The sequence below is a fragment of the Elephantulus edwardii genome, unplaced genomic scaffold (genome assembly GCF_000299155.1).
Source record: "Elephantulus edwardii isolate Elephantulus edwardi_28Jun2011 unplaced genomic scaffold, EleEdw1.0 scaffold00170, whole genome shotgun sequence".
Lineage (NCBI taxonomy): Eukaryota > Metazoa > Chordata > Mammalia > Macroscelidea > Macroscelididae > Elephantulus > Elephantulus edwardii.
In genome coordinates this window covers 6,388,441-6,402,217 of record NW_006399920.1, presented here as the reverse complement: position 1 = coordinate 6,402,217, position 13,777 = coordinate 6,388,441, and the positions used below count along the sequence as shown (strand labels likewise).

At 41.8% G+C, this 13,777-nt stretch overlaps 1 protein-coding gene across 3 annotated transcripts in view; it reads left to right on the top strand.

Moving 5' to 3' along the window:
• Nucleotides 1-13,777, top strand: part of ANK3 (ankyrin 3, node of Ranvier (ankyrin G)) — a 662,526-nt gene that overhangs the window by 615,879 nt on the left and 32,870 nt on the right. For 2 of the 3 annotated variants that reach the window (XM_006895588.1, XM_006895589.1), the window contains one exon: nt 10,966-11,040. In XM_006895588.1, the coding sequence (XP_006895650.1) occupies nt 10,966-11,040 (75 nt within the window). Of the gene's footprint in view, nt 1-2,545; nt 10,340-10,965; nt 11,041-13,777 lie in introns of all 3 variants that reach the window. The other variant, XM_006895587.1, reaches the window with a different exon arrangement.

Here is a 13,777-nt window from a genome sequence, read left to right as displayed (position 1 = left end):
GCTTAACTGCTAATCAAAAGGTAGGCAGTTATAAAAGATTTGGAGGTTTACTCCAGTAAGGATTACAACCTAGGAAAAAAACCCTATAGAACAGTTCTACTGTCATATAGCGTGACAGTGTGCACCACCTCCACCACAAGGAAAAATCATAGCCCCGAGAATCCTATTTTCCCTCCCCTCCCCACCTTCCTTTCAAGAAGCAAAGAATTCTGGTGCTGTTCATTGCCCAGTGGCCCCAAATTCCCTTTGTTACAAAGGAATCGTGTGTGTCATTAAAGCATAAATCATTTAACTGTCTGCTTGGTGAAAAGCAAAGTGTGAAACCATCGAAGACTTCTTTTTTCTGATGGAGTCAGGCTTTGGTGGTCAAAGACAGATGCTTTGAGAGTTCTGGTAATTACATAGAGAAATTCTCTTGAGTCACTGGACAGAGACCAAATCACTGAATCAAAGGAATCCATAGACCTTCCATTTTCAGTGAGCTGTTGCTCTAAGAGTTCAGATCCTTACAACTGACAGTTGTGGCTGAGAGGGGTCATGAAGGGATGTGTTGTTCTTTAGTTCTTCCACTTTTCTTTAAAATGCTATGTCAGTCTAGAAAAGGACATGTTCTGAATGTTTGACCTTAAATGTACACTAGGAATGAAAATCTTCACCTTTGTGGGCGTAGCAGCTAATCCAAGGACTGGATTGTAGCACTGGCACGGGCACAGCATGAAGAGGAGGATAAAAGATGAAGCAGATTCTCGTGTTTCCCTCTTGTTCTGAACCATTCCTTTCTGGGAGCGAGACACTACTCAACTCTGGCGTAGAATATTAGCCTTTGACAGGCATTCCAAATCACTGTGACCAGCTTGGTTGGTTTGTTTGTTAGAACTGCAGAAGTGGAGAGGATTGAGTGTGTGTTTACTCTTCCCCAGCCAGTGTGCTTACCTCATTTGTGTGTTTCTTGCCCCACTTCCAGAAGAATGCTGGTATTCCATCTATTTTTCCTAGTGGTAGGTGTACCCTATGACTCCTCCAATGTTTGGGGCATTCATGAGTCCCACAGAAATTTGGGGAAAGCACCTGAATCCATACCTTGGCAATGGATAAGTATATATCCATATGCATACTGTATCTTATCACTATAGATATTTAAAAATGGGGTATTAAAAATACAACTGCTTTTTAGAATTCCCCTGTGATACCTTTTGAGAATTAAAATTAACATAGATTTTGAAAAGAAATTTAAGAAAACTAATTGCTTCTCTCTATGAGGATGCCACCTAGAGAAATTGAAATATTTAATTGCAGACTTAAAATGTTCAGTACTAAGCATTTTCCTAAAATCTCAAAAGGTACCAAGACTTTAACATCTCATGGAAAAAGTGTACTCTTCTTTCTAAATGCTTTTGTGAAAATATTTTTAAAGTTTATATATTGTGCATAATATGGCCTACAAATTGTATTATTCTGGCTTGTTTGCCATGATATAATGCGCATGATAAGTGTTTTAGGTTGCTTTGCTTGCTTATGGTAACCATGAACCATATTTTCTGTTGTTTTTTTTTTCTCTCTCTTCCCTTGTGTATGTGTGTGGACACATACATTTTTAAACCATTTCATATTACATTTTTCTTTTTCTCCCCACCAAAAGGAATATACTGCATGGAAAAGAGAAATGCAAACATTCCTTTTCTTTGTTTACGGTTTTGTTTTGTTTTTCCTTTTAAAATTCTGACTCAGAAAATTTCTTGCTCTTATTGGCTTTTTATGGGTGTGAAGCATAACCGAATTGTGCATGGAAGATACAGATTTAAAAATCCAGTGGCTTCACAGTTTGCACATCAGTTGCCTGTCACTTAAAAGTTATTTTGGATTCTGCATGAAATAGGCTTGAGTGGCTTTCTAAAAGAGTTTTAGATAGTTAATGTAGAGTACATACATTGGTATGGTTCTCTGTAGGTGCAATCTGTATCACCAAAAGGCTCAAGGAAAGGGTACGTTAGAAATTACTAAAACTAGAGTCATATGGTTGCACAAAACAAACATGGACCTGAAACAGGCAAAACAGAATGGCTACTGATATTTCAAAAGCAGCACATAAGAAAGTCAATAGGAAGTAAGAGAACCGTTTTCCATTGTGGTTATTTTTCTCAACATTAAGTCTTTTCTCATGTTTTCTGTTTCTCATCGTTGGCCTATTTTGTTGCAATGTGCTTTTTCTGTCTTTCATTCCACACAGCTCTGGTGTTTTTGGTTCGGTTGTGTTGTTTTTTTTTTTCTAATTTATTTAGTTTGGGGTTGGGTTGTTTTTTTTTGGTTTGGTTTTTTTTTTGTTTGTTTTTTTTTTAACTTTGGATTTGTTACGTCCATAGAATATTTTTTTTCTCTTTTACTTGATTATTCCTTTTGCCTCCTCCATTCTAAATCATGCAAACAATTGTACTTGCTTTTGTAATATTTCAAAGTTTACTGACCAATTTTTTTCTCTGGTCTCTCTGTTTTTCAACCATTTTTGTTGATTTTTGTGTTTGATTTCATTTTCAAATTTAAGAAACAGTTGAACGGAGTACAGGAGCAACAAGATCCCTCCCCACCTCTTACTCATACAAGCCATTCTTTTCTACAAGACCATACCAGTCCTGGACCACAGCTTCGATTACAGTGCCTGGGCCGGTCAAGTCAGGCTTCACTTCCTTATCAAGTTCTTCCTCTAATACGCCATCAGCTTCTCCGTTAAAATCAATATGGTCTGTTTCGACTCCTTCTCCAATCAAATCCACGTTAGGCGCCTCAACTACATCGTCAGTTAAATCCATTAGTGATGTGGCATCTCCAATTAGATCCTTTCGGACAATTTCTTCACCGATAAAAACAGTGGTGTCACAATCGCCATACAATCTCCAAGTTTCCTCTGGTTCCCTGGCTAGAGCTCCCACAGTCACAGAGGCTACACCTTTAAAAGGGCTGGCATCCAATTCTACGTTTGCTTCTCGAACCTCTCCAGTGACTACAGCGGGGTCTCTTTTGGAGAGGTCATCAATTACTATGACACCCCCTGCGTCCCCCAAGTCAAACATTAACATGTATTCTTCAAGTTTGCCATTTAAGTCGATTATCACATCAGCAGCACCACTAATGTCGTCACCTTTAAAGTCAGTGGTCTCTCCAGCTAAATCAGCAGCTGATGTCATTTCTTCAGCTAAAGTCACCATGGCATCTTCTCTTTCCTCTCCCGTGAAACAGATGCCAGGACATGCAGAAGTGGCATTAGTCAATGGATCCATTTCCCCTCTCAAGTATCCATCCTCTTCAACGTTAATCAACGGATGCAAAGCCACTGCCACGTTACAAGAAAAAATTTCTACAGCTACAAACTCTGTGAGCTCTGTGGTCAGTGCAGCCACTGACACAGCTGAGAAAGTGTTTTCTACCACCACCACCACCACAATGCCATTTTCCCCTCTCAGGTCATATGTTTCTTCAGCACCATCAGCTTTTCAGTCTCTAAGAACTCCTTCCGCAAGTGCACTCTATACATCCCTCGGGTCGTCAATAGCTGCAACTACCTCATCTGTAACGTCATCAATAATAACAGTGCCAGTATACTCTGTAGTCAATGTTTTGCCAGAACCAGCATTAAAAAAACTCCCAGACTCTAATTCACTTACAAAATCAGCAGCAGCCTTGCTGTCGCCCATTAAAACATTGACTACGGAGACACGCCCTCAGCCCCATTTCAATCGAACTTCATCTCCAATTAAGTCATCTTTGTTCCTTACACCTTCTGCCCTTAAGTTGTCTACACCATCTTCTTTATCTTCCAGTCAGGAGATACTAAAAGACGTGGCTGAGATGAAAGAAGACCTAATGCGGATGACAGCAATACTGCAGACAGATGTGCCTGAAGAGAAGCCATTCCAAACTGAACCCCCAAAAGAAGGCAGAATTGATGATGAAGAACCTTTCAAAATTGTTGAGAAAGTAAAGGAAGATTTAGTGAAAGTCAGTGAAATCCTTAAAAAGGATGTGTGTGTAGATAATAAAGGGCCACCCAAATCACCAAAGAGTGACAAAGGACACTCTCCTGAAGACGACTGGACAGAATTTAGCTCGGAAGAAATAAAAGAAGCAAGACAGGCTGCTGCAAGCCATGCTCCGTCGCTGCCAGAAAGAGTGCAAGTAAGAGCCAAAGCCGCCTCTGAAAAGGATTATAACTTGACCAAGGTCATTGATTACCTAACAAACGATATCGGGAGTGGCTCGTTGACAAACTTAAAGTACAAGTTTGAGGAAGCAAAGAAGGATGGCGAAGAGAGACAGAAAAGGATATTAAAACCAGCAATTGCTTTGCAGGAACACAAACTCAAAATGCCTCCAGCCTCCATGAGGCCTTCCACCTCCGAGAAAGAATTATGTAAAATGGCCGATTCCTTCTTTGGAACAGATACTATTTTAGAGTCTCCAGATGACTTTTCTCAACATGACCAAGATAAAAGTCCCTTGTCTGACAGTGGCTTTGAAACACGAAGCGAAAAAACACCTTCAGCCCCACAAAGCGCTGAAAGCACTGGTCCTAAACCACTTTTTCATGAAGTTCCCATTCCTCCTGTCATTACAGAAACGAGAACTGAAGTGGTTCATGTAATCAGGAGCTATGAGCCCTCAGCCGGTGATGTTCCCCAGTCCCAACCAGAGGAGCCTGTATCACCCAAACCGTCACCTACTTTCATGGAACTAGAGCCAAAGCCCACCACTTCTAGTATTAAAGAAAAAGTGAAAGCCTTTCAGATGAAAGCCAGTAGTGAAGACGACGACCACAACCGAGTTTTGAGCAAAGGCATGCGTGTTAAGGAAGAGACTCACATAACCACAACCACCAGAACGGTTTATCATTCTCCACCAGGCAGTGAAGGTGCCTCTGAGAGAATTGAAGAAACCATGTCAGTCCATGACATCATGAAGGCCTTTCAGTCCGGGCGGGATCCTTCCAAAGAACTGGCAGGTCTGTTTGAACATAAGTCTGCAGTGTCACCAGATATTCACAAGTCCGCTGCTGAAACCTCAGCTGAACACGCAGAGAACAGCCAAATGAAACCCAAACTGGAGCGTATTATAGAAGTCCACATCGAAAAAGGTAACCAAGCTGAGCCCACTGAAGTCATTATTAGAGAAACCAAAAAGCATCCAGAGAAGGAAATGTATGTATATCAGAAAGACTTATCCCGGGGAGATATTAACCTAAAAGATTTTCTGCCAGAGAAGCATGATGCTTTCCCTTGTTCAGAGGAACAGGGCCAGCAAGAAGAAGAAGAACTTACTGCTGAAGAGTCCTTGCCTTCTTATCTGGAATCTTCCAGAGTAAACACTCCTGTGTCCCAAGAAGAAGATAGTCGCCCTAGTTCTGCTCAACTCATATCTGATGACTCTTATAAAACATTGAAGCTTTTGAGTCAACACTCAATAGAATACCATGATGATGAGTTGTCAGAACTCAGAGGGGAGTCTTACAGGTTTGCTGAGAAAATGCTTCTGTCAGAAAAGCTAGATGTGTCTCATTCTGATACTGAGGAATCTGTTACAGACCATGCAGGACCCCCTAGTTCAGAGTTACAGGCGTCTGATAAGCGGCCCAGAGAAAAAGTAGCCACTGCCCCCAAAAAAGAAATTCTCTCCAAAATCTATAAAGATGTGTCTGAAAATGGTGTAGGGAAAGTGTCTAAAGATGAGCATTTTGATAAAGTGACAGTGTTGCACTATTCTGGTGATGTTAGTAGTCCAAAACATGCCATGTGGATGCGCTTTACTGAGGACAGATTAGACAGAGGTAGAGAGAAGTTGCTATATGAAGATAGGGTGGACAGGACTGTGAAGGAGGCTGAAGAAAAACTGACTGAAGTGTCACAGTTTTTTCGTGACAAAACTGAAAAGTTAAATGATGAACTGCAGTCCCCAGAGAAAAAGCAGCGCCCCAGAAATGGCAAAGAACACTCTTCTCAAAGCTCTACCAGTAGCAGCCCTGAGAAAGCACTGCTGATGGAACTGTTGGCGTCCAATGATGAGTGGGTTAAGGCAAGGCAACACGGCCCTGATGGACAAGGCTTGCACAAAGATGAAGAGAAGAGAGCATCCAGTCTGCCCAGCAGCCCGGAGAAGAAGGTCCTTTCTCAACAGACTGAGGATGGCAAGTCCGCAGCGGAAGCCAAAGGAAGCATTTCACAGAGCAGAGCATTGGAAGGTCCTCAGGCTGGGTTTCAGCTCAAACAATCTAAACTCAGTTCCATTAGATTAAAATTTGAACAAGGTATTCATGCAAAAAACAAGGACGTGCCTCAAGAAGACAAAAAAACAGATGGCCAATCCAGAATCCCAGTTAAAAAAATACAGGAGAGCAAGCTGCCTGTCTACCAAGTTTTTGCTAGAGAAAAGCAGCAGAAGGCCATAGACCTCTCAGATGAAAGTGTATCTTTGCAAAAAGATTTTATGGTATTAAAAACTAAAGATGAGCGTGTCCAAAGCAATGAAATTGTTGTAAATGATTCTGGCTCTGATGATATGAAAAAACAGAGAACTGAAATGTCAAGTAATACAATGCCTGACTATTTTTCTGAGCCCCAGGCTAAAGACTTGGCATGTCATGTAACCTCAGATCTAGCAACTAAGGGACCATGGGACAAAAAGGTTTTTAGAACCTGGGAAAGTTCTGGAGCTACTAATAATAAGTCACAGAAAGAGAAACTTTCGCATGTACTTGTTCATGATGTAAGAGAGAATCACATTGGTCGCCCTGAGAATAAAAGTGTTGATCAAAAGAGTGAATTTATGTCTGTGACTGAGAGAGAACACAAATTGTTAACAAATGGTTCTCTCTCAGAAATTAAGGAAATGACTGTAAAATCGCCCTCCAAAAAAGTCTTATACAGGGAATATGTTGTTAAAGATGGGGAACGTCCAGGTGGATCTCTTGATCAACCTTCCAGGAGAAGCGAGACCTCAGCTGTATCACACATTCCAGTCAGAGTTGCTGAGGAGAGGCGAATGCTGTCTTCTAATATTCCTGATGGTTTTTGTGAGCAGTCAACACTTCCAAAGCATGAACTGTCACAAAAATTGCAGTCACGCATGAGTAAAGAGACAGTTGAAACACAGCACTTTAATTCTGTAGAAGAAGAAAAAGTTACCTATTCAGAAACCAGCAAAGTTTCCAAAAATCAAAGTTACGTAGGCTTATGCCCGCCTCTCGATGAAACGGAAACTTCCCCCACCAAGTCTCCTGATTCTTTAGAGTTTAGCCCAGGAAAGGAATCTCCCTCTAGCGATGTGTTCGACCATAGTGCTGTCGATGGATTGGATAAAGTTGCACCACTAGCTCAGACAGAGGGAGGGAAAGAGATAAAATCGCTACCTGTTTATGTGAGTTTTGTACAAGTGGGGAAGCAATATGAAAAGGAGATTCAACAAGGAGGTGTAAAAAAAATTATCAGTCAGGAGTGTAAGACAGTGCAAGAGACCAGGGGAACCTTTTATACCACTAGACAGCAAAAACAGCCTCCTTCTCCCCAGGGTAGTCCAGAAGATGATACTCTAGAGCAAGTGTCCTTTCTAGACAGCTCTGGGAAAAGCCCTTTAACCCCAGAAACTCCCAGTTCTGAAGAAGTGAGTTATGAATTTACATCTAAGACTCCAGACTCGCTCATAGCTTATATACCAGGCAAACCCAGCCCAATCCCAGAGGTTTCTGAGGAATCCGAGGAGGAGGAGCAAGCCAAGTCAAGCTCCTTAAAGCAGACGATGGTGGAAGAGCCCACCACCATTGAGCTCCGTGAATTGCCCAATGACGTGAGCAAAGACTCTAGCCAAAGACCAAAAACTAACAGAGTTGCCTATATTGAATTTCCCCCTCCGCCTCCACTGGATGCAGACCAGCTGGAGGCAGAGAAACATCTGTATCTCCCGGAAAAAGAGGTTGACATGATTGAAGTCAATCTGCAAGACGAGCACGACAAGTACCAGCTGGCTGAGCCAGTCATCAGAGTGCAGCCACCCTCGCCAGTTCCTCCGGGGGCGGACGTCAGTGACTCAAGTGATGATGAGTCTATTTATCAACCAGTCCCAGTTAAGAAATATACCTTCAAATTGAAAGAAATAGATGAAGAAAAAAAAGAGATGACCAAAGCCAAAGCTTCTGCTGAAAAGGCTTCCAACCAGAAAGAATTGGAGACTAATGGATCAGGAAAAGACAATGAATTTGGCCTTGGCCTTGAGTCGCCTCAGAATGAAACCGCCCAGAATGGGAACAATGACCAGTCCATCACAGAGTGCTCCATTGCTACCACGGCCGAGTTTTCTCATGATACAGACGCCACAGAGATTGACTCTTTGGATGGATATGACCTGCAAGATGAGGACGATGGTTTGACAGAGAGTGATTCTAAACTCCCAAGCCAGACCATGGAAATGAAGAAAGACGTCTGGAACACAGAGGGCATTCTGAAGTCAGCTGACCGCTCATTTAGCCAAAGTAAACTTGAGGTCATAGAAGAAGAGGGAAAGGTGGGGCCAGATGAAGACAAGCCGCCTTCTAAAAGTTCTTCATCTGAAAGGACTCCTGATAAGACTGATCAGAAGTCAGGGGCCCAGTTTTTCACACTAGAAGGCAGACATCCTGACAGATCGGTGTTTCCTGATACTTATTTCAGTTACAAAGTAGATGAAGAATTTGCCACTCCTTTTAAAACAGTTGCTACCAAAGGTCTAGATTTTGACCCGTGGTCTAATAACCGAGGGGACGATGAAGTATTTGACAGTAAATCCCGGGAAGACGAAACTAAGCCATTTGGTTTGGCGGTGGAAGACCGATCTCCAGCCACTACCCCTGACACAACACCAGCCAGAACACCAACTGACGAGAGTACCCCTACTAGTGAGCCTAACCCCTTCCCATTTCATGAAGGAAAAATGTTTGAGATGACTCGCAGTGGTGCAATTGACATGAGCAAGAGGGATTTTGTTGAAGAGAGGCTCCAATTTTTCCAGATTGGTGAGCATACTTCTGAAGGGAAGTCAGGGGACCAGGGGGAAGGGGATAAAAGTGTGGTCACTGACACCCTCCAACCACAGTCAGGGGACACCACTGTAGAACCCAATCTAGAAAAGAATGTTGAGGCACCTCCAGTGGAACCTACCTCCAGGATCCTGCCCAGCGGAGAATGTCAGGAAGGCACAGCCAGTAGTGGCTCCCAGGAGAAAGCCACCGCCGCCGCCACTAACACCTCGAAAGTGGATCCCAAGTTGCGCACGCCTATAAAAATGGGTATTTCTGCATCGACCATGACCATGAAGAAAGAAGGCCCTGGGGAAGTTACAGAGAAGTTAGAGGCTGTGATGGCCAGTGGTCAGGGAGGAGAGAATGAGACTGCAGTGATTGCAAACCCAGCCAATAGCCAGACAAGCCCTAGGCCGCAAGAAAAACATGATTTCCAAAAAGATAATTTTAATAACAACAACAATTTGGATTCTTCCACCATGCAGACAGATAACATTACCAGTAATGTAGTTCTGACAGAACACTCTGCCCCCACTTTTACCACAGACAAAGCTAATCCCCTGAAAAACTCATCAGGAAAAAAGACAGGGGTACTCCAAGGACACTGTGTCAGAGAGAAGCAGAAAGTTCCTGGAGAGCAGCAAAAGGCAAGAGAATCGGTAGGAATTAGACGAAAATCCAAACTTCCCATAAAGGCCACTTCACCAAAAGATACTCACCCACCAAACCATATGCCAAACATTAAAGTGAGTAAAATGAAGCAGGTCAGTGCACCTGAGAAAACCAGAGCCCTCACTACTTCTCCCTGTGTAGATGGAAGGTCCAGAATTCCAGTCAAAAGCGCACACAAGGATCCCATAGCCTCAGTCAGAAAAACATGTGCCACACAAAAGCAAGGGCAGTCAGAGAAAGGCAGAGCCAAACAGCTTCCATCAAAGCTGCCAGTAAAGGTAAGATCCACCTGTGTCACGACCACCCCCACCCCCAGCACCCCCACCTCCACCACAGTTAAAGTCAGGAAGAGTCAGCTGAAGGAAGTATGTAAACATTCCATTGAATATTTTAAGGGAATTAGTGGTGAGACCTTAAAGCTTGTGGATCGTCTCTCTGAAGAAGACAAAAAGATGCAAGCCGAGGTGTCCGATGAGGAAGACAGTACTTCAAGAAACACGTCACTGTCCGAGACTTCCCGGGGTGGCCAGCCATCAGTCACAACGAAGTCGGCTAGAGATAAGAAAACAGAGGCAGCGTCTTTAAAATCAAAGAGTGAAAAAGCCGGCAGTGAGAAAAGGAGCAGTAGGAGGACTGGTGAGAATGAAGGCAGTCAGGTCTCTTGAGCGCTCTTTGCTCACATCCTGGAGAACGAACCTAGTTTGTAAACACTTTCCAACCTGTAGACTCTAGTGCATGAACTGTCGTGATTGCCTGTGAAGTGACTTAACCGTAGTTTCTCATTCTGTCATTGTCATCTGTATGTGCTGTCGTAAATACTCTTCTTTCTTCCTTTTAATCAAATCACACTTGTAGACAGCTAGGGAAGCATGCTGAAGATATTGATGTTATTCAAGATAAGCAACTTTTTTTTTAATTGTGCTAACAGATAATGATTCTGTCAAAGTAAAAGCACAAATGTTAACATCCCATCCTGGTGTTTTCACAACACAGCAATTCTGTAACTGTTGTAAAGTAGATAGCTTCTCAGCATGTTCAGTTCCATCACATTGAGCATCCATGTAGTCTACATTCGGCCTGATGTAGGTGAACAATAAGTGAGTCATGTGAAGAGAGAAGTGTTTGTGTAGGTGATTAGGACACATTTCAATGTACAGTGTTAGCATTAGTCTCTCTGTAAAATCTGAGTACTATTTAAAACAATTTTCCAGTGTCGTTTTTGTTCTTGATACTTATTTTAATTAAGAAATTGTAAATCGTAGGTCCACAGAGTCCCTGTGAACGGACAGATATCAGGATGGCAATAGTAGCCGATCACCTGGGACTTAGTTGGACAGGTAAGTATGTCCATTCTCAAATGCAACAAAAACCATTTTTCTGTATTACACAGAAATAGTTCCAAATACAAAACAGAAATAAGCAAAAACCCAAAGCTTTTGTCATTCATAAGTCTACCAATCCAGGTAATGTTCTGTACTTGAAGCTTTCCCAAGGCTTTTCTTTTATAGCATAATGGAAAACAAACAAAAAAAAACACCAACCTGTCACTTTTAAATAATCCAAATTATGTAATATGAAGAATGCTTTTAGAATAGCTCTTTCAGCAGTAAGTTTTCTCTTTGTTTGGGGGTTTTTAACCCATGCCATGTTTCATACAAATTGTATTAGTCATTCATGAGTCATCTTTATAGTTTTGGAATGATGGTATGCTTATTTATCTGATAGTCTTTAAAAAGACACACTTTTATGCTCAAAGATTTACAGGCAGTCCTCAGATTACAACAAGATTCATTCTTCACTTGCTCCTTATATCCAGTTTGTGGGTGAGTCGGCCAGGTGCATATGGTTCTTATTTCATTTCAGTTTAGTGGAGAAAAAGGTGCGCTGGAGGAGTAGTCTGTAGGAATTTGCCCTACTTACCCAAATGCTGGGCCTCTCTGATGGTTTCAATCTACCAGCAGCTTTGAGAGAGATAGGCAGTCTCCTCCCACATGATTCACAACCTTGAAAACCACTGGCGAGTCAGCTAGGAGTCAGTTCTGACTTTGAGGTGGGTATTTTTAGGTTAGTGCAAGAAAAAGTAGCTTTAGTGGTGTAATCTATAGAGAACTGTGCTAAGCTGAGAAAGGCACCTCTGGCAGTTCCAGTCCCCCAGCCAAAAGTTGGGCAGTCGCCTCTTGTGTGACTTAAGCCTGAGGAACCTAATGGAAGGTAAGCTGCGAGTCAGTTCACAAGGCGTCTGGGGTTTTCAGTGCAAGAAAAGGGTGTTTCAATGTTTTAGAAGATTTTAGGGTCGGAGGAGAGAGACATTGAAAGTAAGTTAAGGTGATTCTGATGATGCATTTGTCCTGAGTAAAGGAGGGCAGGTTCAGTTATTCCAAAGTGAGAGAACATTTACAAAACATGAAAGCGGTGCTCTAACGATGCCAAGCCCCACACTCAGAGACGGCAGTGCTAAACATGCTATCTTTGAATGTGTGTCTCTCTCCAGAGTCTGCCAGTCAACCAGCTAGTCTCATGAGTCAGGCTCCGAGGTGAGCCACCCAAAATGTAGAAATGCGGTGTTCCTGTTTCACTTCTTCAGTCATGACAGACTGGTTCAAAGCCCTGCAATAAAGAGTTGTGCATAAGTGGGACATTTATAACCTGGGCATTGCCTGTATTAAATCTTATTATAATGAACAAAATCATCTGCTATAGCTATATAAACTATCATGACTATATAAACAAGGGAAAAAAGGCATGGCATTAAGTTTAAATGTGAATTCCAAGAAAAGAACACACATGAATTATTCATTTTACAAAAGTAGATGGGTTCTTCTGTGAAATGGATGGACCAAAGTGGGAGAAACAATTTGGCATGATTTCCCTTCATTACAGAGGAAAATAAAGCTCTCTGGTGGTCTTATCCACAGGGAGTTGAGCTGCTATTCAAAGGCTGAGCCTCTCTGACAATTTGAATCCACAAGTGGTTACTTAGGAAAAAGATTGCAAATCTCCTGTGCAAATTTCAGCCTTCGAAATCCAAGGGAGGGTCAGCCGAGTTTGTTCCAACTTAAAAGTAATGAATATTCTGTATTAATGAGACAGTTGTGTCATTCAGTTTTCATATTAATAGGCTCTGTAGCCCTATTTCACAATAATCTAAGAAATGTTAAATTAACGGTTCTGAGTGTACATTTGTAAATGCACAACCCAAAATACACACACAGAGCTAAAATAATACTAGGGAGGTTTTGTCCCATATAAAGTTATCTTGCATGCCACCAGTAATACACATTTCATACTTAGGATAAACAAGCAAAGGGGAAAACATGTATATACATAGTGGGGAAGCCTGTTCATCTAAATATTTTTTTCCTTTGAAAATTTTAAATGCTCCCCATACACCCTCGGCCCCAACCACTGTGTCAAACCCTCGTCTCTTATTCTGCTCAGTCAGTGTCATTCAGACATTTGGCCTGTGACCACCAACGTACTGAGCATTGAAAACACATACGAGCTGAGTTCCCTTCTGCAGTAGCTGAGAATCACTAGCAGTTCATTACATGCAGATATTGTCTGACACAGTTAATAATTCTGTTTTAGCATCAAACATCATAATATGAAAATATACTGGAAATACTGATTTTTGTGCTAATGTATGCCCCTAATTACTAGATTTTTTTCCTCCTTAAGCAAATACAATTCTAAATTTTTAGAGAAAAGAGGATCTAAAAATAACTAACTATGGACCTATTTTTGGCAACATTGCACTAGGATTTCTTCATTTTGTCATTGATAGGTCAGCTTCTAACTTTACCACCACTCTCAACGTATAAAACATGTGCAGTAAGCTGAAATGTAATTTAGCATATTGTCAAATTCTTAGTGATGACATGCCTTCAAGGGATGCAGTTTGGTCATGAGCTCTTTAGAAGAGACTCTTTTGGGAAGAAAATCCATTTTCTAATTAGAAACATTATATTCTCAATGAAAATTATTAGGGAAATGAAGTAAAATATAGAACAACATTTAAATCTGCCTTTCAGGACCACTGCAGTAATGTGTGTGTGTGTGTGTGTGTGTGTGTGT